The sequence below is a fragment of the Ochotona curzoniae genome, unplaced genomic scaffold, assembly GCF_017591425.1.
Source record: "Ochotona curzoniae isolate NIBS_2020 unplaced genomic scaffold, NIBS_Ocur_1.0 scaffold_2453, whole genome shotgun sequence".
In the NCBI taxonomy this organism is placed as follows: Eukaryota; Metazoa; Chordata; class Mammalia; order Lagomorpha; family Ochotonidae; genus Ochotona; species Ochotona curzoniae.
Window position 1 is genome coordinate 22,774,086 of NW_024467094.1, and position 22,026 is coordinate 22,796,111.

General features: G+C 48.4%; 1 protein-coding gene across 7 annotated transcripts in view; it reads right to left on the bottom strand.

Moving 5' to 3' along the window:
* The window catches only part of MSI2 (musashi RNA binding protein 2), a 359,269-nt gene that overhangs the window by 111,208 nt on the left and 226,035 nt on the right, over positions 1–22,026 (bottom strand). For all 7 annotated transcript variants that reach the window (XM_041001046.1, XM_041001047.1, XM_041001045.1 and 4 more), the window contains one exon: positions 12,295–12,343. In XM_041001046.1, coding sequence (XP_040856980.1) covers positions 12,295–12,343 — 49 coding nt within the window. The remainder of the gene's footprint in view (positions 1–12,294; positions 12,344–22,026) is intronic.

Genomic DNA, 22,026 nt, shown 5'->3' on the forward strand with positions numbered 1-22,026 from the left:
GTGGGAGGATGGAGACTAGAAACACACAAAATGGGGGGCCACAGTGGCCTCCATGTCAATCTTGGACCAGAGAGGATGATGTCATTTCCAGCAGCAGGGGAAAGTGGAGTCATGAATCATCCACGAGCAAGCCCAGCGCTGGGATAATCAACTGGCTGTCAGTGCTGCACAGTGCGGGAGTGGAGGTGCCAGCTCTGCCTCAGGTGCAGAGACACGCACCAAGGCAGGAAACATGGGGAGGGGGCAGGCGGGGCAGGAAGGACTTTGAATTGCCTCCTGATAGCAAGCAAGAAATCAAGGTGAAGGAAGAAACATCCAATCTGAGGGGGTACTTGAGGCGCTCAACTTCGAGGCCCCTAGTATCACGGCACGGATTTTCTGTGCCATGACCGGGGCTAGAAGCACATTCACATGAGGGCTCTAATTACTCATTACCGCCTTGCCCACAGTGCCCTTAAAGCTGGAGGCTTGTGGGTGTTACCATCTTGACCCTCCACTGTGTTAATTTAGCTTAAAACTCACTGTGGGAGTAAATTTGGCAAACACTCCTGCTGGAAGGGTTTCTGGGACAACAGAAAGAAATCAAGAAGTGTGTTTGGCAGCTTTTGAAGTTCAGTGTTGTCTTGCTGGGTTTTCTTCTATTTCCCAGTGTGGAAGCAGAGGCAGGTACGTAAGGATGCCAAGGTGGGTTTTGTCACACATGTGAGCTCTCTGATTCCCTTTTTATGTCCGTCTTCCTCCTGTCCTCCTTTTCTTTAGGGAGTGGGGGTGGGGTGGACCAAGCTGCGCAAACCAGTTCTCTGACAAGCAGGATTTGCATTGCTGCAGTTGAGGAGTCCGACAACTTCCAACCGCATCACTTACTCCTTGGCTCATTAGGATTGGGCATCACAGGACACTTACATCTAAGATTATGTTAAATGTTTATTGATTTATGTTCATCTGCCAGAAAGGCAGGGAGAAGAGGAGAGAGGAAGAGAAGTAGAGAGGGAGAAAAGTAGAGGGGGAGGGAGAGGGAGAGAGAGAGAGAGAGAGAGAGAAACTTTCACCTTCTGGTTTCCTTCTAGAATCACTGTGCCTTCCAAAGTGTAAGAGCAGAACTGGAGAGCCAGGAGGCAGGTGGTTACCCTGCTGCCCCACAACACTCATCCCTACTAAGTTAAAAATTAAATCTCACAGTCCTTTAACTGGTTCTTCCAAAAGTTATCGTTAACATTCTTAGGTCATTTCAGGGAGATTTTTGGCTAATGAGTCTTGGACAAAATGTGAACCCCATCAGGATTTGGGGGCTCTGTCACATAGAAGATCTTTCCTCTGACCCATCATTCTGCCAAGAGAAGATCAAAGAAGGTACAAGAGGAAGAGAAAACCATGCTTGCCACAAGGACTGTCGGCCAAAGGACGAGCACAGACACAGGTGCACTGGAAGACACTGTGCTCTTTGGAATAATGCCTGGGACTGACGCTAGTTTTTGTCAGTTTTGGAAGCTTGAGGCCCAAAACAAGGTGTTGGTTGGGTCATGCGATCTCCTGCAGGGGCAGACCCTTTCCATGCCTTTCTCTCAGCTTCAAGTGTGCCAGCAATCCTGGCACCTGCAACTACATAACGCTAGTCTCTGCCTCCCAGGCCACATGGCCCTGGTCCTGGCCCTGTGTGTCTCCCTTCACCTGTCCCTTCTGATAAGAAAACCACTCACACTAGGTTAACCTACTCCAGGAAGATCACATCTTAATTACATCTCCAAAGACCCTACTTCCCGATAGGATCCCATTTCTCAGACATTGGGGTTCAGTCTTCTGGAGGACAGAGAACAACCCTTAACACCCTTCGCTGTGAGATGCTTGACAGCACCTGTCAACAGCCTGTAAGGGTGCCCACTTTCCCCAGTCAGGGAGCTTCAGCTCACATGTCCCAAGCAAGGACAGCACCAGCACTTTCAGTAGCAGTAAAACAGCAGCAGTCAACAGGAGAGCGATAAAATACACATCTATCGATAGTCTTCAGGAGTCAGTTGCTGCAGACAAATGATCTTACTGGAACCTCACAAGTCCACAGGAAAGAATGGGAGCCCTGTTCAACAGCTGTGAAAATGGAGGCTCGGTGAAGGTTAAGAAAGCCTGTGAGGCCATGCAGCTGACCAGCAGTAGCTCTGCAACATGAACTCAGCAGTGGGACTCTAAGCTCTGCCCTCTCAGTCACACAGGCTGGACACCTGCCCAGCTTGAGGCTGCCTTGACTCACAAGCTCAAAGCAATCTGAAAGCAGAGGAGGATTCTGTACCTGCTGTGCTGGGTCAGGTTCCCACATGTGCATGAGTCAGAACTTAGGGGTGAAAAGATGCTTTAACTTTCAGGTTTTTCTTTAATTAAAAGGCACTTTGAACTTCTGGGATGGAGGGCCTTGGGTCCTGACCTCTCCTGCCTCCGGTCTGAGATGAAGAGACTAATCTAGGCTTCTTTTCAGTCTGGGGCCGACCTGGCTATTCTAATAATAGCACATTGTCTGGGAAGAGTAGCCATGATCACGGAAATCCTCATCTATCTATCTGACCTGTTTATAGAAAGAAACAGGCAGAAGCAACTCACAGGGAAGAGTACCCAGCTGCACACAGTCACGCCTTCCTGGCGTGCATCTCCTCCCTGCAGCCCGCTGGGACAGGAAACCCAGATGAGGCAGTCTACACCTCCCTCGACACGGTGGAAAACTCCACCTCAGGTCCAGAGAAGCCCTTTAAGGATATTTCCACCCAGGTCAGGAACAAGACAGAAGTGGGACACATTACTGTCTTTGGGTGCTAGGCAGAGTGGACGGCTTTCTTCGGGAAATTCTCTTTTATGTTTATAGATGGCCACACTGATAGTTAAAATGGGAATGAATTTTAAAAGCATACACTGGAACAGTAAATGTTTGGGGGAAATGAATGCATATGATATTTGACTATATATTGAAAAAATGTCTCCTTTTATTTGTACCTCTGGTCATTCAATCCTCTTCTCTAGAAGTATTTCTTCTTCCTTTTTTTTTTTGAAAAAAAGATTTATTTCCTTATTTTTAAAGAGTTGCAAAGCAGGAGGGAGGAAGGGAGGGAGACAGACATCTTCCACCTATTGGTTCAGTCCCTGGATGGCCATAATGACCATGGCTGAGCAAGACGAAAGCCAGGAGCTTCTTCTGAGTCTCCCATGTGGGTGGCAGGGGCTCAGGTACTGGGACCATGATCTGCTTTCCCAGGCCATTAACAGGGAGCTAGACTGGAAATGGAGTAGCCAGGAAACAAACTGGCACCCATACGGGATGCCAGCATTACAGGTAATGCCTTTATCTGTCATCCCACAATAATAGCTCCTAACACTAATTTTTAAAAAACATTTTATTTTGTTTTATGGTATAGTTCCATGGGTTCTGGGGCTGCCCCAAGGTCCCTCCTGCCTCCCCCACACTGATTTCCTCTCTGGTTTTACAATGGATGTCCTTCATGAACAGTCACAAGTCCATCGTGTTTTTGTTGAAGTGTTTCCCACGAATGTAGGCATGGACATTGTCAAGGAGCCCTAACACTAATGTTTTTTTTTTTGTTGTTTGGTTTTTTTTTTTCAAATATTTGTGCCTCTAAGGACACAGACATGAGACATCTGAGTGTTAGCTATGATCAGAGATGGTTCGAAGCCCCTTACACTAATTAACCAGCATAAGTCCCAGGTGAACCCAATGTCATCCTCTTTTCTAGACTAGCAAAGTAAGTCACACAGCTATGAAGTCACAGAGACGCAAACACTGGCCACACCCACAATGTGGGCTCTTTCCTCTGCATCCTACTTCTGTTAGCCAGCATTTTAGATATTCCTCTAGACATCATCTATGCACATGCAAACTATGTGTTGTATACCAAGGGAGGGAAAAACACCCCATCTCCCATTTTCTTCCTAAAGACTAAGGTCCCCAAAATCCGAACACAAATTCCACTTTGCTTGAAGAGGTCAAACTACCAGTCTTATTTAGGGAGGACGGTGAGGTCCCTGATGATGCATGTTGCCTGTGGGTTCCATGCCCACCCACACAAGCAGTTTCATCACCTCCAGAAGCACGCAAAGCACGGCTCACAGTCCTTCCGGAACTTACTTGAGATGTCACTAGTGAGGAAGCCAAGCTTGAACACTGAAGTGTGGCCAGCTCTAACATCCAACCGATGTGTGTCTGTGTACACATTCATGCCACCTAGAGCCTCAGGACTAACATACAATCTTACCCATAAAGCTCAGAACAGAAGCCCCAGTTGCATAGTTATCAGGCTTCCTCCCAACAGAGGGGCGGCCACCCACAGGTTTCTGGGGACCCCTCACTCAGTTTTCTATTGCCTCTCACAGCTATGCTAAGAAATGCTTTGCTTTTCATCAGGCCGCCAAGGCCTGTGCCACACACTGTTCTCACTGAGCCTCAAACTCACCGTGAGAGTCAGAGACCGGGCCTCTCTGGGGACAGGGCCCGACAAAAGAGCCATTGTTCCTTTCTACAAAAACCACTTCTGGGTCAATGAAGTAGCTGACCCTGAGCCCACTTCTTTTCTGTTCATGGGGGCTGAAGCCAGGGAAAGGCGGGAAGACCTCTTAGCTCACCCTCCTCTGGTGCCAGGGACTTTATTCTTCAGCAAAGAAGTTTAAGATTTATACTTGAGCTTACGAAAAAAAAAAAAAAAAAAAGGCAAGAGAGAGAGAGTGCAAGTGAAAGCAACTTGATCAGGATGCCAAATTCTGGCTTCCTATGGCCTGGACACTCTATGCCCCTGGCCCTGTTGCTAGGAACCAAGGGCGCTGAGCTACTCCGTGTCTACAAAGTAAAGCAGGTGAACAGACACTGAGCTACTGTGTTGATTAATATCTCAAGAGACAGCTCCGGAATGGGTGCTTCCGGAATTGAGTTAGCTCAGGGGGAAAAAATGAAAGCACACTCCTTGGGTTCCTGTCAGAAATAAAATTAAGGCCTAGGATCAACGTTGCCAGGGCTGGGGCGTCTACAGAAATCTTTAATGGCCTCCTCTCCATGTTTTCAAATTCACGTTCCCCTTCAACCCTGCCCTTTTAATTGGTTATTTGTGAGGTCATGTTTGCACCAATTTCTCGAGGAAGCTAATAGTGTTTATTTAACAAGAAAATAAAATGTGCAGACAGCTCCAGGGCTACTCTTGGAGAGACAGCTTGGGGAGGGACTGAAGCTCTCTACAGGGTCCCATTCTTTATCTTCCACAGAGGCCAAGCCACAGGGCCTGGGGCTACAGCTGTTTTGCAAGGAGTGAGCAGTGGGGGAGTTAAGAAGCTGGGATGGCCCTGTAGTGGGTGCACAGGAACACAGCCACCCTGAGATGCAGCCCTGGTATCAGAATGGACTTCACAACAACCACAGGACCTGGGGCCACTCTGTGATCTAGCAGCATGGGAGGTGAACAGCTATCCATCTCTTGCCACCACTGGACTTAACTGTTCTGCTTTATAACGCAATGTGTCCAGCTTCCAGTTTGTTTGGAATTCCTCAGTATCCAAAGGCAGTGGTTGATGGGCCCTCTTCCTCTTCCTCCAGACCCCTTTGTTCCAAGCTAGTCTGGAGGAGACCCAGTCACAATGAGTGCCTACCCAACTCTGACTGTTCCTTTCTACATTCTAGTTTGGCAATACTTTAGCAGTTCTTAGCATGGCTCCATGGAGTCCGTCTACTCTGGGAGGAGAGCAGGATTTTCATTCAATGCCGTGGAGACCTGCACTTGGCAGGAGACAGCCCAGTGGGCCACATGCACCACAAAGCAGAGTGAAGGCTCTGTGAGGCCAAGGCTCTTGGTTGCCCATGATGGTCTGAGACATGTCAGTTGCCCATTTATCTGCTGGCTTCTAAGTCAGGTGCAAGTATTATGAGCAATACCAATGCAGAATAGCCACTGATGTTCCAAATCAACCTTTTTACAGCGTCTGAGTTTTACAATCCCAACAGCAACTGGCACCAACGTGGAAAAGGTGGGAAGAACAGCGAAGACACAATTCCAGCAGGGAGGACCTGCAGCAACCTCACTCCAGACCTTGGACATGGGCACCGTGGACATCAGGATCATACAGTGTGCTTCCCTGTCACATCAACCCAAGTGTTACTGTCAGCTGTCCTTCCACATATCCTTCAGCCTTCTACCCCCACCCGAACCTCACCCTCATTATCAAATATACTTCTTTCCATACAGCTTCAAAAAGTCCCAATTTCTAGGGTTGGCATTGTGGCCCAGTGTGTTAAGCCACAGCCTGTGACACCTGCATCTCACATCTGGGTGCTGCTTCATGTTCTGGCAACTTCATTTCCAGTTCAGCTCCCTGCTAACATGCCTGGGAAAGGAGCAGAAGCTCACCCAAGTGCTTGGACCCCAGCCACCCATGTGGGAGACCTGGATGCACTTCTGGACTGCTGGTCTTCGCCTGTCCCAGCCTTGGCCATTGTGGTCATTTGGGAACCAAACCAGCAGATGGACAATCTCTGTCTCCCTGTTACTCTTTCAAATAAATTTTCAAAAGTTAAAGTCCCTACTTCTTCCCTAGGTAAACCAAGTCAGAATGCTAGCATCTCATCAAGAATAGCACATGTGACATTCCATACCTATCAATGAACAAACACTTGAAAAATTTTAATTTGATTTATGCCTTTGTGAAACTCTGTACCTTACTTCTCCCCCCTTTTGAGAAAGAGGCACTGATAAACAAATAATCACAGTGCAATTCACAGTCATCTTTACAGAGCACACATAAAAGAGTCAATTTGGACTTCAGAGGTCAATTTCTAAAGCGACTGCCTGGCAGGTATTCAAGACATTAAGAGTTTTTTTTTTCCTCCTCAGAAAAGCATTATCTTCTATCAGAGTTTCAGTTACATCTTCCTGGCACCATTTTAATAAACTGATTATGCAAATCAGAGATCTTAAACTTGGACCAGTTAGTTTTTTGGAGGGAGCCTAAGCAAGCCTTGAGGGGGACACCAAGCTCTCTGAGCCACAGCCCTGAGAGTCTGCAGAGTCCCTCCCCCTGTTCATCTGCCCACATCAGTGCCTTCCCAGCCCTAGGCAAAGGGGCCCCCTGGCCAAGGCCTTGTGGCTGCTGATACTCTCTGTGCTTCACAAAACCACCCCAGAGTGCTAACGGGGGTGGGGGGGTGGGGGGGGTGGGGGTTGGGGTCCAGGGGAAAGACTCCTCTGGGAGGGGGGCAGTGATTGTAGACTGCATATGAGCTGCTATTCAGCTGCAAAGTCATTAGCATTGACTCAATGAAGGCCTGCCCACTGGTGGTAGAGGAGTCATTCATCACCCTCAGCTCACCTTGCTCTCCGGTGTGCAATGTTCTCCAGCCAACAGGCCTGCTGGCTAAGGGAGGTCACAGAGGCGACTTCCCTAACCTTTGCTAGTGCCACTCCCTCTGCAACCTATCCCAGGCTACAGCATGAGCTGTGGAACCCTCTAGAAAGGCAGCAGGGTCCAGAAACTGGGAGGCTGAAGTCCACGGGAGAGACAGCTGAGTTCCCCTGGGGTGACTGTGATGTTGGGGGAGGGGTGCTCACCTCTTCAGAAGGAGGTAATTGGGAGATATCTTTCAGCAGCCAACGGGCCCACAGCCCACTTTGCCAACAGGGCTGAGGCTGTGTGGAGAGGATACCTGAGCCATCCCACCTTCACCCTTCCCTCCCTTGTCTCCTGCCAACAGAAGAGCAAATCAGGACAGCACCTTGTGGTTGCTTCCCTCCCCACCCTAAGATCAATATCCAATGTTGAGTTCAAGATCTTATCTGACTTTTGCAAGGAGAAAGCAACAAATATCTCTTCAATGACTAAATCCTTCGACCATCATCCTAGTGTATTTCAGACCACTTCTAAAGTTTGAGCAAGCAAAAGCAATGATTCAGAAAACTGGAGATCCACCCCCTTCTCCCCAGAATTAATCTTCTTGTGGAAGAACTCCAGAAGGAAGTGATGGGTAGGGCAAGAACAGCCCCCAGCTTCTATCACTAACTTAGCTCCTGACTGGCTGCAGGAATCTACTATGCCACTTTCTGAAACCTATGTGCCTCAGTTTCTCCTCTGTCTGTGGTGCAGCAGGAAGGACTGGAGTGGCCCTCGAAGTCACTGCTTCTCTGTGCCTGCAGTCAGGTGACAAGGGGTCCAGACTATGCGTCAGACATGCTGGGTGCACATCCCAACACTGTCCAGCTTGTCACTCCAGGCAGCTCAGCTTGCCTGCGACTGTCTGTAACACAGATGTGGTGATGCCTGATCTCCGGAGGTAGTTGCCATGGCCAACGAGACAGCCAGGAAGCCCTGACGCCACCACAGTGGACACTGAGACAGGAAGGGAAGGATCTTCCCTTGCTCCTGGGAGTTCATCCAGGAGATAGCCTCTTCAGGATATCCTGTGGTAGGCAGCCTGGGTCACACCAACTTCATGGATGGGCTATACCCAGTGGCTGGTCATGTAGACAGAAAGGGTGGATGGCATTCCCCCAGCTGGGGCAGAGAGACCAGCCCTGCAGAGGGAGGAATAGGCGGGCTCCTCCCTCAGCTTGCCAGTTGAGCCCAGGACATTTCCTTACAAACCACCTCGGCGATAGCTCCCCTTCCCCCCAGTTACAAAAACAAACAAACCCAGAACTCATCTGAAGCATTCTGTCTTGACTAAAAGGTGAGGACGGGTATAGGTTTAAGATGTCTATGTCCCCTATCAGAGTGCCTGAATTTGAGTCTGGGTTTTACTTCTGATCCATTTTCGTACTAATATGGATCTAGAAAGGCATCAGGGGAAGGCTAAAGTGCTTGCTTGAGTACGTGGGTCCCTGCCACTCATGCAGGAGACCCAGATGGAGTGCCAGTTTCCAGGCTTTGGCCTGGTCCAGGCCTGACTTCTGTGAGCATCTTGAGAGTAAAGGAAGTTCCTTCTCTTTCTCTCTCTCTCTCAGGTCAAGGGGCTCCTCAATCCTAGCTCCTGTATATTTTGTAGACGGAACCTGAGAAGTTTGGAAAAGTTAGGAAAGCAGAGCTAGACGGGGGGCTAAGCTCTGGAAAAGAGCAAGAAAGACCCCCATACCTGCAGGGCCCACTCTCTGGAGCAGAGGCTGGTGAGGGCCCTGTCCCGCCTGTGCAGGACATCACCCTCTGAGGAAGGCTCTTGGTCTCCTGGATTATCCCCCCAGTGCCAGTAAGGCCCAACCGACAGGTCTATGGACAGGGAAAACCAACTGTCACGCGTGATTGGCATCACTCCTGATGTCAAGTCCACACTTGTCAGGCCCAGACAGGGGTCTCACTTGCTATGTAAATGTGATTTGTGCTTTTGTTGGGGTCTGCTCCTAGAGAAAAAACACCATCACAACCACCCCGACTTTCTCCCCAGTGCTGCTGTGGGCTCTGAGTTCATTTACCTCTGAACTTACACCATAGCTTTCGCATCCAGTTCCAAAGGAGACTGCTGCTTGGAAAAGCAGTATTGGGACTAGAGCCATGACTCATGAGGCTAAACCTCTGTCTACGATGCCTGCATTCCATAGAGGTGCCAGTTTGTGTTCTGGCTGCTTTACTTTCAATCCAGCTCCCTGCTTATGGCCTGGGAAAGCAGTGGAAGAAGGCGCAAGCCCTTGGGCTACTGATCCACATGGGAGACTGGGAGGAGTCTCCTGGCTCCTGGATTTGGATCAACCCAGCTCCGGCAATTGTAGCCATTTGGGAAGTGAACCAGCTAATGAAAGATCTCCCTCTCTCTGTAAGTCTACTTTTCAAATAAAAATAAATTCTTAAACCCTGGAGAGGGGCCAGCAGGAGGATGAGGGAGGAAACTTCCTGGCATACCTGTTCCACCTACCTTCTTTTCTGCCCTAGGCAGGACCCACATAAGCTCGGAAGAGTACCAGTCCTATCTCCATGCTCTGGGACAGTCTTAAAATCTGTATTCATTTCTGAACAAGCTACATCCCTTCTGGCTTTGGTCCTCACGGATGATGCCCCTGCACTGGCTATAGGTGTGATAACCTTGGCCTGGCAAACAAATGCTGCTACAGAGTCTGCCTTAGTGGGCTAGGAGGATGCAGGCACCAGAGCTCTGCCTACTCTCTCCCCAGTGTTTGGGCAGGCCAACAAGGATGCCCTGAAGCTACCATGAGTGCCAGACCCCAGCATGCCCTTCCTCTACCTCATCACAGGCCACAATTACTAGCCTGGCCACCCAGGGCTGACCACCACTCATCCCTGTGCCAGGCTCTTTCCCTCTGGGAAAACAAAGAGGCTTCACCCCTTGTGGCAGAGATCTGATTAGAGAACCCTGCATGACACAGAAGTCTAATGCCCTGATGCCCCTGGCAGCTATGTGGTCTCACTACATCACTGCCCCTTCTTGAAGAGGACAAATCTCTATCCTTGCCCAGCTATGAGGGCTGATGAGGTGGTGACCCCCGTGGAAGCTCCTGGTCCAGGGCCTGACACTGAGAGACCAGAAAATACCTCCCCTCACTGGCTTTCCAACGTCCACAGTAGGGTCTGAGGCCTCCCAGGACTTTTCCAGGATGGTGAGCTCTGGCATCACCCATTGCATGATATCAGCCATGCTGAAAATAAACAGGTGAACAGCATCTTCTGAATAAACCTGTCACCATCAGACAAAGAGCCAGAAGTCTTAGCCTCAGGCTCCTGCTGGAACCCTGGGTGCCATGAGTGAGCCTCCTCAGAGCCTTGGAGATGATGACAGTGATCATGACAATGACGAGAGCTCACACATGGCATGGCTGGCCATGGGCTTCACTTAACACTCTCCAAACAATCCTAGAGGGAGGTGCAACTGTTATTCCCATTGCACAGATGAATAAACTGAAGCAAGAAGAGGTGTCATGATCTTCCCACAGTCATAATAATGCTCCAGGCTGATGTGAAGCAGTGCTCAGAAGACTTAGTGGCACTCATGCTTTGGAACCCCTCGCCAGATGTACACAACGTAGGTGGATGTGGAAGGGAAGCATAGGTGCCCATGGCCCTTGCAAACTTCATCCCACTTTCCTGGCTCTGACTAGGGTAGGGAATCATTCTGTGCATCCAATCATTCTGCACAAGCTCACTCTCCCCTCCACTCCTCCTTGCCCCTACCTGTCTCTTGCCTCCATAAGCACCCCTTGATGCTGTCACTGTCCAAAACTCAAGTTCCCCACCCCAGGCATGATGCAGATGGATGCAAGCATGGGAGGCCATGCCACCAGGCACACCAGGACAACCAGTCCTCCCACCCTCGCCAACCGTGACTCCTGCTACCCCGCCCCCTTCCCCGCTCAGCCTGTGTTCTCCAAACAGGAAAGACACAGAGGCTGAGCCGGGAAACTGCTTCTAATCACAGGTGACAGCAGGAATGTAAACAACTCAAGAAGCACCTAAATGCAATCCAAGTACCATGGGAACACTGCTCATGCACAGCCTCCCTCTATTGCAAATGCTCTACATCCTTCCGTGTCACCTCCCCCTTGGGAGGCTCTGCCATAGTAGCTGGAGCCTCCAGAAACCTGGGGCTTCCAGGATCACTAACTCACAAGTACCTTTGAGTCTATGACCTCTGACAGGATTTTCTAGATTCCTCTCATTTTTCTGTTTAAGGCAACAGTAGTTAACATGTGGCTGGGGGGATTGAGGAAGGAGCGGTAGAACCCCTGTGTCCATCTGTCAACAACTAAGGACCTTTCCCAAGAAAATTGCCAACACACAACAATTTGCAGTCATTTTAAGGGATTTAGACCCCAGGCTTATAGCACAGATTGGACAGCAGTAGCACAGGAGAAAAGACAAAAATGTACTGTCCCACAGCTGCTCGAGGTGCCAGGGGCATTTTCAAAGTCTGTCATCGCTATGCACATCCAACAAAACCAAGACAAGCCAGTTTCCCTCTCTCTGTTCAGATTGACAGTCTGCTTTTCAACCACCTTCTTCCATGCAAATTGGGAACTCAGCTGAGTAACTGCTGTGAATAATTTCCGCTTGGATCAGGTAGTACTGAAGTTACCAAGAGACTAGGCAGATGGGTCTACTTGCATGTGTGCGCTTGGGGTGGCCACCTAAGGAGACCAGTTTCCAAGCTAAAAGGAAACTGGTTTTGTAACTGGCCAGGATTTGGACTTCTGTGTTACTGCAGTCTTACACTCGCACAAAACTTTAGCTCATGTTCACCTGCACCTGCTTGATTCTAGATTCTTTGGCTGTTCTTTTGTTCAGGGGGTGTGGGATTGAGATGAAATGGAGGCTCAGTGAGGGGGATCCTACCTCTGTGTCTGTTGGTGGTTTTGTCAAACATCAGCATTGCATCCTCCACCTGCAAAACAAACAGAGAAGACAGGCTGCCTTAGAAATCTTAACAAAATATACAAAATCATCATCTGGGCCATGTGTGCATGTGGTATGAGTAGCTTTCGTTATAGAAGCAACTGTTGTTGACTAAAGAGTATTAAAAAGCAAAAACATTGGGCCAGAGCAGTGGTATAGCATGCTAAGCCTTTGTGTGTAGCACTGACATGATCCTGACTCCATCTGGGACATTTAGATTGCTCCTAGACACAAGCCACGATACTTTAACATCTAGATTATGGAATGAACTGTGTCACCTCAAGTTCTTGTGTTGAAGACCTAATCCCCAAAAATCTCTGACTGTGACTAGATTTGGCAACAGGAGCTTCAGAAAGTTAACTAGTAGAAAGTAAGGTCACATAGGGGGACTTAAACCAATGGGATGGGAATCCTTGTAAGAAAGGGTGACCAGATGGACATACAACACACACAGGTATGTGTGTGTGTGTATAAAGGGGAGAACAGCATCCAAGCATCAAGCAGATAGATAACTCAGAGGAAAGTTCTTGCCCTGCAGAACTGTGGCAAGACACGTTTGTGTCATTCACACCACCCTTTCCAAAGCCCTTTGTTGGGGAAGCCAGAGCACACTGACACATCCATACCCAGACCTTTTTAAAGACCTGGCAGTGGAGGACCACCCAGGTACGCCCTGACTCTCAGCCAAATCCCTTCCAGAGCCCCCCATGTGTCTTGTAACACTTTTGGGTGTGTCCAGCTGTAAGATTTCAGGCTCTGCACTCAATTTCTACATAGATCTCAAGAAACACACACTGAATTAAGTAGATTTGGCTTCAAAACCCCCTCTTAGGATTCAATACTCAGTTACACACACTCCTTGAGCAGGTCCATCCACCTAACTGATCAGCCACTCACTTAGGGAGGGCACATGGTCCTGCCAGGTGAGCACCTTGCCTCTTTCATTTTGGTCATAAATGTATAATCTAATCCCAATGTGGCTGTGGGGAAGTAAAAACTGCTAGCGAGTGTTCTGGCTTGGAACAGTCTGGTGTTGTGGCCTGGTTGAGAGAGGATGGCCTCCCAGGTTCACAGAGAACTTCAGGGCAGAGTGTCCCCCAGAACCCCGGTCCTGGGGAGGTAATACAGTGAGGTGTAGAGCGGCACCTCCTGACGAATCAAATCTACTTCTAGATGATTTTAAACATAAAGGGGAAGAGCAACATCAATTTTTCTATACCCATGTGCCATGATACATTTAAATAACCGAATGTTAAAACTGTTACTGAAGGACTATTTTACTGTGTTAAGATGGGAGAAAATGGCAGGAGAGGAAAGCAGGGTGCACAGAATCCTTATACCTACAAAACTTCATCATGGAAAATAATGATAATGAAAATAATAGTCACAAAGAGCAACATCAAGGGAACAGTGGGAGAGGGGGGTGGGCAGGCCATTCAGGCCTTGGAAGGATGGGTCTAGGGTAAAAATCCTCAGGGCCCCTTTGGCTGCTAAGCAACAGCAACTGAACAAATGGATTCCTGGGGCCTTGCCCTTGAGGTCCCCATGCTTGAATTCAGTGACTAGGAGGAAAATGGCCTTGCCTGGGGACTCCTCTAGCAGTCAGCTGCCCTCTCTCTTGCTGGAAACTGTAGTTCATGGTGTCCTGGAGATGGCTTGAACAGGGCTCCTCCTGCAGGCCTCTCCGCAGATACCCATCCAAGGCACCTGCTGAGGCCACACACACACACACACACACACACACACACAACAGCAAGCGGTCAGCCAGCTCCCTCCCACAAAGCACTGGGGCAGGAGCATGGTGACATCAGCTGGTGTGTTTGCACACAAGGCAGTCACACTGGAGCGCACAGCAGCGGCTCAGTCTCAGCACCCCAGAAATAATTCAGTGCCTGGGGTGCAGCCTGCAGGGAAACGTGACAAGTGTTTCACACGCATCTCTGTTTTACCTGAGATGCTTGCCAAATCCTTATTTTGAACTGAAAATGCTTCACAGTAAGGAAAACAGCCTCCCTCCATGTTTGGGTACTAGACACAGATCCCCTTAGGAAAGAAATATTTTGAATTGAAAAAAAAAAGGATTTGCAAAGTCCTCCTTCCATAGTGTGGAACTGGCTCTCTAGCCCACTGCCCTCCCTGCACTGAGTCCACCCTGGTGAGTGTGGGGGAGGGTCTGTGTATGTTTTCAGGGTGGCCATTGTGGCAAAGAATAGAGCTCTCTCCTCTATAGCCTAGTGGTACAATAGGACTCGCAAAGACCTCCTGAATAGATAAAGTGTCAGGGAGAAAGAAAAATTCTATTAACACTTTACAAAATGCAACATCTAAGAAGTAGCTAGAAAGGAGAGAGCAAAGAAGAGGGGAAAAAATCAATATGGATAAGTCCCAGTGCTTGGGTAGGGGGAGAAAAGTTTTTAGTGATTGCAAAAACACTTATTAATTCAGAGAAGCCATCAACGCGATGGAAATCTGGCAGAACAGCAAGAGCTGAAACCAGAAGAATCTGAATATACAAAGACTGAATAGAAGGAACACACGGCTTCACATACGGGACTGGTTCTCACGGTTCTGTGCAAATCAAACACAAGCGGCCTGTGTGAGCCTCCTTCAAAGGGGCCTAACAGGGCACAGTGGAAGGGACTGCATTCAGCCCATGAGCCAGCAAGCTGACAACTCCCTGGGCCTCCCTCTCCCTCTGCCCCCACTGGACTCCAGGGAAACCCAGGTAGACTGGCTGACTGTACAATCACTTGCATTAACACTCAGGTCCAGGGGCTGGGGGCAGAACTTTTTTTGCCTGGGTGGAAAATACCACTAACCCTTGGATAAACAGCCCCCAGCCTCTTTGTGGGGATTAACACTGCTATGTATACTGTGCTGTGGATGCCTTCACCTGTTATACAAATTTCTCCCTATCAGAGTTGGGCACCCAGGTGCCCTAGGGTCCCTGTGAGCAGAGAGAACAGTAGGGGTCTGTGCCCCTGCCTGCCCTCTCCCCTGTCCTGGCGCCAGTATGGTCGGTTTTGAGAGAAGGCACTAACTCCAGCCTTGAGATGTGCCTTGCAGTGACTTGTGGCAGGCTTACAATGTAACTCTGTGTCCATACTGTTGCCTCTTTGTGATGGAAAAAAGCAAAGAAAAGGGACTTCTAGATGAGCCCAAGTCCCAGGTGGTGCTGATGTGGCTGCTGGCAGGGAAGAGCACAATCTTCCAAAAGTGGAAGGGCAGAGGCTGCTGCCCGCTTTGCAACACACTCAAGTGTTCAATGCAGGGAGCGCCGCTGCTCTCCTGGATATGACTGGCCAATGCTGGCAAGGTCACACTGCCCTCTCTCTTCACTCCTCTTTCCCCAGCATTCTAGGGACATGAAAATGGTGAGGGTGGAATCCACAAGGAAATAATGATAAGCAGACAGACTGTTGTCAACCAAGCTGCGCTTTGAACACAAGACACGCAGAGTTCAGAGTCTGCTTGGATGATCTAAAATCTTTCTTCTCAATACATAAACTCCTACCAATGAGTGCACCATGCAGACGGACATACCTTGCCTGGAAAATCTAGCAGTGGCAACTCTAACAACATGTAACATACATGTATTGGGTACTTACCATAAGCAGAACATCAGCCAAGCACAAATCAGACTCAAGTCACACAGGTCCATGGCACACTGATTCCAACTGCACCCGTGTACTCTGCCTATGGGCCAGCAGTGTCACTCCCTGTCCTTGAATCCCATCTTGACTTACGGTGGTCAAGAGAGACAATGATGGGCCTTCTAGGCTTAATTATAAGATATGCATATTTTGCTTCTTTCTCTGACACTTCTGCTATCACTGTGAGAAAGGCATGTCCAAGCTAGCCTGCTGGAGAGCGAGAGACATGTAGAACTGGGCCAAGTCACCCTAGATGCCCAGCGACGGATCTGGTGACAGCCCGTCACCCCCAACACAGGCAAGGGAGGCCAGCCAAGATCAGCAGTCACTCCCAGATAATGTGAGTTACTGTCACTGAGGTTATACAACATTCTTTTGGCACTAGGTAACAAATACAGGGTCCCTGCTTTTAAAAAATGGAAATGCTTGCACTCAAAAGGTAAGAGTATTAGTTGAATACTGGAAAGTAAAGCAGAGATGAGGCAAGAAAAGGGGTGGAACAAGGGATAATTTTGAACTGAGTATTTAAGCTACTTAGTGCCAAATGGGAGACAGGTATGGGGATGTGAAGGGATCTCCAAGAAATCTTATCCCAGCAGGAGAGCTGGAGTCAGGGACTCTGGAAGTACCCAGAGGGACTGGCAACATGGTCCTCACGACACAGGCACTGTGAAAATCCACAATTACCACTCAGGCCAGCAGGCGATACATCTCTAATCCTGATTCATCTAATAAATGTCTGAACCCACTTTCTATGAGTCAAAAGGTTTACAGGGAGCTGGACATTCTTGCCGAGTGGTTTTAGAAGTAACCGGATGGTGATGACTATATCCAGGGGTCAGACTTCAGCCAGCGCAGTAATCATGCTGGCCAAATATGAAACCTCAGGAGTGGTCTTGCAACTCAGATACCCACTATATGAAGGGCACTCAAACATTTTATTCATCCATTCAGCTGGCCAGAAGGTGTTAACTCTAGATAGCTGTCTTCCTTCATCCCCTACCCGGTCCAGGATACTCACTGACTCTCTGCCAAAGATTGCGTAGTTTGTGTCCAACACCATGGCTCGATGGTTAGATCCTCGCCTTGCACTAGGATTCCCTATGGGTGCTGGTTCATGTTCTGGTTGCTCCATTTCCTATCCTCCTCCCTGCTTGTAGCCTGGGAAGGCAGTAGAGGATTATCTAAAGCCTTGGGACCCCATTCCCACATGGGAGACCTGGAAAAAGCTCCTGGCTCCTGGCTTTGGATCAGCTCAGCTTTGGCTACTGTGGTTACTTGGGGGGTGAGCCAGCAGATGGAAGATCTTTCTCTCTGTCTCTCCCTCTCTCCATAAATCTGCTCTGCCTTTGCAATAAAAATAAAAATAGATTGGAATGTATATTGATGGAGCCTTCATATCCAGATGTGAAGACACAATGCAGCATGCATCCCTACTTCCAAACAAAAGATGGACTCCCAACGAAAGTGCTGAATATATCTAGACAATGGGATAATGGACTGTCTGACATTGTACCAGCGATGTTGGGGCACACTTCAATAGCAGACTGATGGAATTGTAACACCTTATGAAGGAATATACTGTTGTGACAATATGGGGGAAAAAAATCAGTCGAGGGGTGAGAATTGGGAGGAGGGTTATCCCAGACTATACAGAATTGTACAATGTAATTCAAAATTTAAAATGAAAAAAAAAAAGTCTTAAAAAAAAAAAGATTGATGAATTTGGGTTCCCTAAGCACAAAACAGGAGAGTAAACACAAAACAGAAAACTTGTTCCTAGGAGCTGGCTACAGGAGAACAAGTTGCTCGTGACAACTGAGCAGGTGCAGGGTACAGCCAAGTGGGGCAAGCAGCACCACAGAAGGCCTGGGGACAGCCCTGGTTCTAATCCTAGCTCCATCAAGCGCTTGCCCAGGACAAGCCACCTCCCTGCTCTGTCCTCAGGCTCCCATCTGTGAAAGAAAGGGATTGTTAGGGGTGGCTGCCGAGACCCATTCATAAAGCCTGCCTGCCTGCTTGCCTGCCTGGAATGCTAACACAGTCAGTAGAGGCTCCTGGGAGAACATCTGGGATCATCTACTCCCCGCTGGTGCTGTGCAAACTCTGCTCTGTGAGGCTGTTCCAGAGCTTTGCTGTGGTCCACACATGCCCCGAGAAACTTCCTGCTCAACTTGGGATATGCATACACCCACACAGCACGCATATCAAGAACCAAGCAGGAAATGGCACTTCCAGCCATCCTTAAATAATCGGGTCAAATGCGAGGAGGAAGGCAGAGAGAAGAAAAGAAATCCAGATCTTTAAACTCCTCCAGAACAAATGCCCTTGAATTTCTCTTCCTGTTCCCATTCAGATGCTTGGAGTGTTAACTTAAACACTCTCAAAAGCAATACTGTAGTGCATTATGGCTTTACAGGCCTTGTGATGCTTTGGGAACTCCAGGCACTAAGGCCACAGCAGCACAGACTCGCAGATGTGGCGGGACAACCCAGGGCATGACGCTGGAGCCTGTGCAAAGATAGAGGCTGTCTAGTCCTAGGATCATTCCAGAACACAGAAAGTACAGCACTACACTTCCCCCTACCCTACCAGCCAGGACAAAAACACCAGTGGCACCCCACACAAAGCTCATGGTAGGCATTTAGGTTTCTGATACATTTTGTTGCTGTACCCAAGGTGTGATTAATCCATCCCATAAGGAAAAATGCAGCAGAAGAGGGAGCAGGCTGGGGAATCCCAGCAGTACACAGCAGTACATACAGAAGCCTCCATCAGTGGGTTGTGACCACTTACTGGTGCTCCTGGAAGGATGGTCCAGTGGTTGCTGTGGGGTCATGCTCTGGGCTGGAATGTCAGTACAGTAGATTGGGAGCAGGTAGTGGCGGGGAAGGATTTGGGGGATAGAACAGCAACAATGCAGGAGTAACCCTAGATGAGAGCTGGTACTCTGAATGGCTGGTACAGCAGGGCCAGGTCTTAATTCTGATAGCAGTGCACAAAAATGACACTAATACAAACATGTTGATGGGCTCTTGCATACTGGCACCCCACAGCATGCAGCTCCCCAACAGCTATCTAGGCAGCAACTCAGGAGGAACAAAACCTGAACACAGAATGTGAAAACCAACAGGCACCAATATTTTCCTGGTTGCCTTTCATTGCTTTGGTCTTCACAACAACTCCTTCAGACAGGGCTTGCTGCAAATTCCCTGAGCCTCAGTTTTCCCACTGGTCTTCCCAGAGCTGGTAGTCACTGGTCCCAGGTTCAGAGGCTTATTCCAGTCCTCTTGGGCATATGGGTTTCTACATGAGCAGGTGTCAGAGTCTTCAGTCCTGGAGGGCTTCCCTAGCCTAGGATCCCTTAGAGCTTCTGTCCAGCTGCTGCTGCTGTTTCTGCAGGCGTTGCCCTTTCATCCCCAAGACCACTAGACGTGGGTTTGCATTTGCCACCAACTTGCTTAGTTCCTCCTGAACTCTTAGTTGTGATAAAATATATCTAATGCAAAATATGTCATTTTAACCATTTTCTTAGCATGTAGTTTAATGTCATTAAGTTTATTTCCTGAACTCTTTGGAGAATGCTCCTAGTCATAAGCTGTTTAGAATATTCCACTCCCATCAACATGATTCTTTTTCAGCCTTTTTTTTTTTAACCTCACTTCACTCTTGTGGGGCTATGCCACTTTTCAAGTTTTTAAATTTATTTTCTTTAAAGATTTATTTATTTTTATTGGAAAGTCAGATACACACAGAGGAGGAGAAGACAGAGAGAAAGATTCTCCATCTGCTGGCTCACTCCCGAAATGGCCACAATGGCTGGAGCTGAACCAATCTGAAACCAGGAGCCAGGTTCGTCTTCCAGGTTTCCCATCCGGGTGCAGGGTCCTAAGGCTTTGGGCTGTCCTCTACTGCTTTCCCAGGCCACAATCAAGGAGCTGAATGGGAAGTGGAGCAGCTGGGACCCGAACCGGTGTCTATAGGGGATCCCGGTGAACGCAAGGCGAGGACTTTACCCACTAGGCAATCAAACTGGGTCTCTTACATTTATTTTTTAAAGATTTATTTTTATTTGTTTAAAAGAGTTACAGAGACAGAGAGGGAAGGAGGGGAGAAGGGAGGAAAGGAGATAGAGAAAGAGAAGGAGAGGCCTTCCATGTTGTGGTTTACTATCCAGGTGACCACAATGACCAAGATTGGGCCAGACTGAAATCAGGAGCTTCCTCTAGGTCTACCACATGGGTACAGGACCCCCGAAAACCTGGGCCATTTTATGCTGCATACCAAGGCCGTTAGTAGGGAACACAATCAGAAGTGTAGTGGCCAGGACACAAATAAGCATCCATATGGGATGCCAGCATTGCAGGTGGCAGCTTTTACCTGATACACCACAACCCCATTGCACCATTTTTTTTTTAGGATTTATTTGTTTATTTGAAAGTCAGACTAATATAAGAAGAGACAGAGAGGAAAGGAGAAAGAGAGGTAGAGAGAGACATAGAAAAAAAGGAGAGAGAACTATCATTTACTAACTCTCCCAAATGGCCACAAGGTCAGGACTGGGTCAGGTTGAAAGCCAGGGGCCAGGAACACAATCTGGACTTTTCACATGTGTGGCAGGGACCTGATCACTTGAGTCACCACAGGTGCCTCCCAGGTTACACATCAGTAGAAAGCTGCAGTTGGGAGCAGAGCCAGGACTCAAAGTCACGCACTGCAATATAGATGTGGGCACCTTCACTGTACCAACTGTCCACTCCAATTTTCCTATTGAACTCAAGCAAAACAACACACCAGTACTTCTCAGATAGCAGACGTGGATCTCATAAAGGGATGCCTGCCCATGGGAACCGAGGGGTACAGGTCTGCAGGCGACCCTCCCTGGAGATTGAGGCATTTCACCAAGCAGAGGCACAGCCTCCTACTCAGGGATTTCCACTTCACAAGTACACATCAGACTCCAAGTCATGAGCTATTTCCCTGGAAATGATTGTTGTAACAGCTACCATTTGTTGGAGCGTAATAGGCAATTTGCAAAGCTCTTTTAATTCTCCCAATAACTCAGAAGGAGATATTATCATACCCATTTTATAGGTGAGGAAATAGTGGTTCATGGAGACTAAGATACTTGTTTAGGCTCTCTGATAAACTGAAGAATGGAAGCAGGATTTAAAACCAGGTGTGTCCCTGGTACTTTCTGTTTATCTCCCTGAATCACATTCCATTTTGAGTTTTTAAGGTTTAACATCATACTATTGACTGTTGGGTGTTGTGACATAATGGGTAAGCTGCAGTCTATGACATATGTCTCACGTCCATGGCAGCTTGTGTCCCAGATACTCTACACCCTATCCAGAAGTGGAGGGTGGCCCAAGTGCTTGCACCCCTGAGATGCACATGAGCAACCCAGATGAAAGCTCCTGGCTTCAGCTTGGCACAGTCCTGCCACTGCAGTCATCTGGTGAATGAACTAATGAATGAAAATATCTCTTCTTTTTCTTCTTCTTTCTCTCTCTCTCTCTTCCTCTCTTCCTCCCTCTGTGTGTATCTCTTCCTCTCTAACTCTTTCAAATAAAGACATCTTTAAAAAACAAAACAAACAAACAAAAAACCACTATATCTGAAACTTGAGAAAAACAATCAGAGGACTCAAGACAGATGGACATTTCCCTGGTAGGTTCAGAAGAGAACAGAACACTGTGGAGAAGAGAATGATGTGCGGGAGAAGGGTCTCTTCAATTTAATTGGCAGAATTCTAGCAGCCATAGAGATTATCATAGAAGTTACCAGGCCCTTCTCAGCCATAGGACAAGCTGGCAGCCCAGCTGGAACTAGGTAGAGGGTTAAGGACCTGACCCACTTACGTGCATACCATGCAATGTATGCTAAGAATCCCAAAGCTGTCTCCATTTTCAAAATTGAAAGCAAGGCCAGGGAGTGCCCAGTTTTTTTGAGATATTGGCTCCCTTCTCTGCTCTGTCTGGCAACACCCTGCCTCAGCCACACTGGGGGGTGCAGA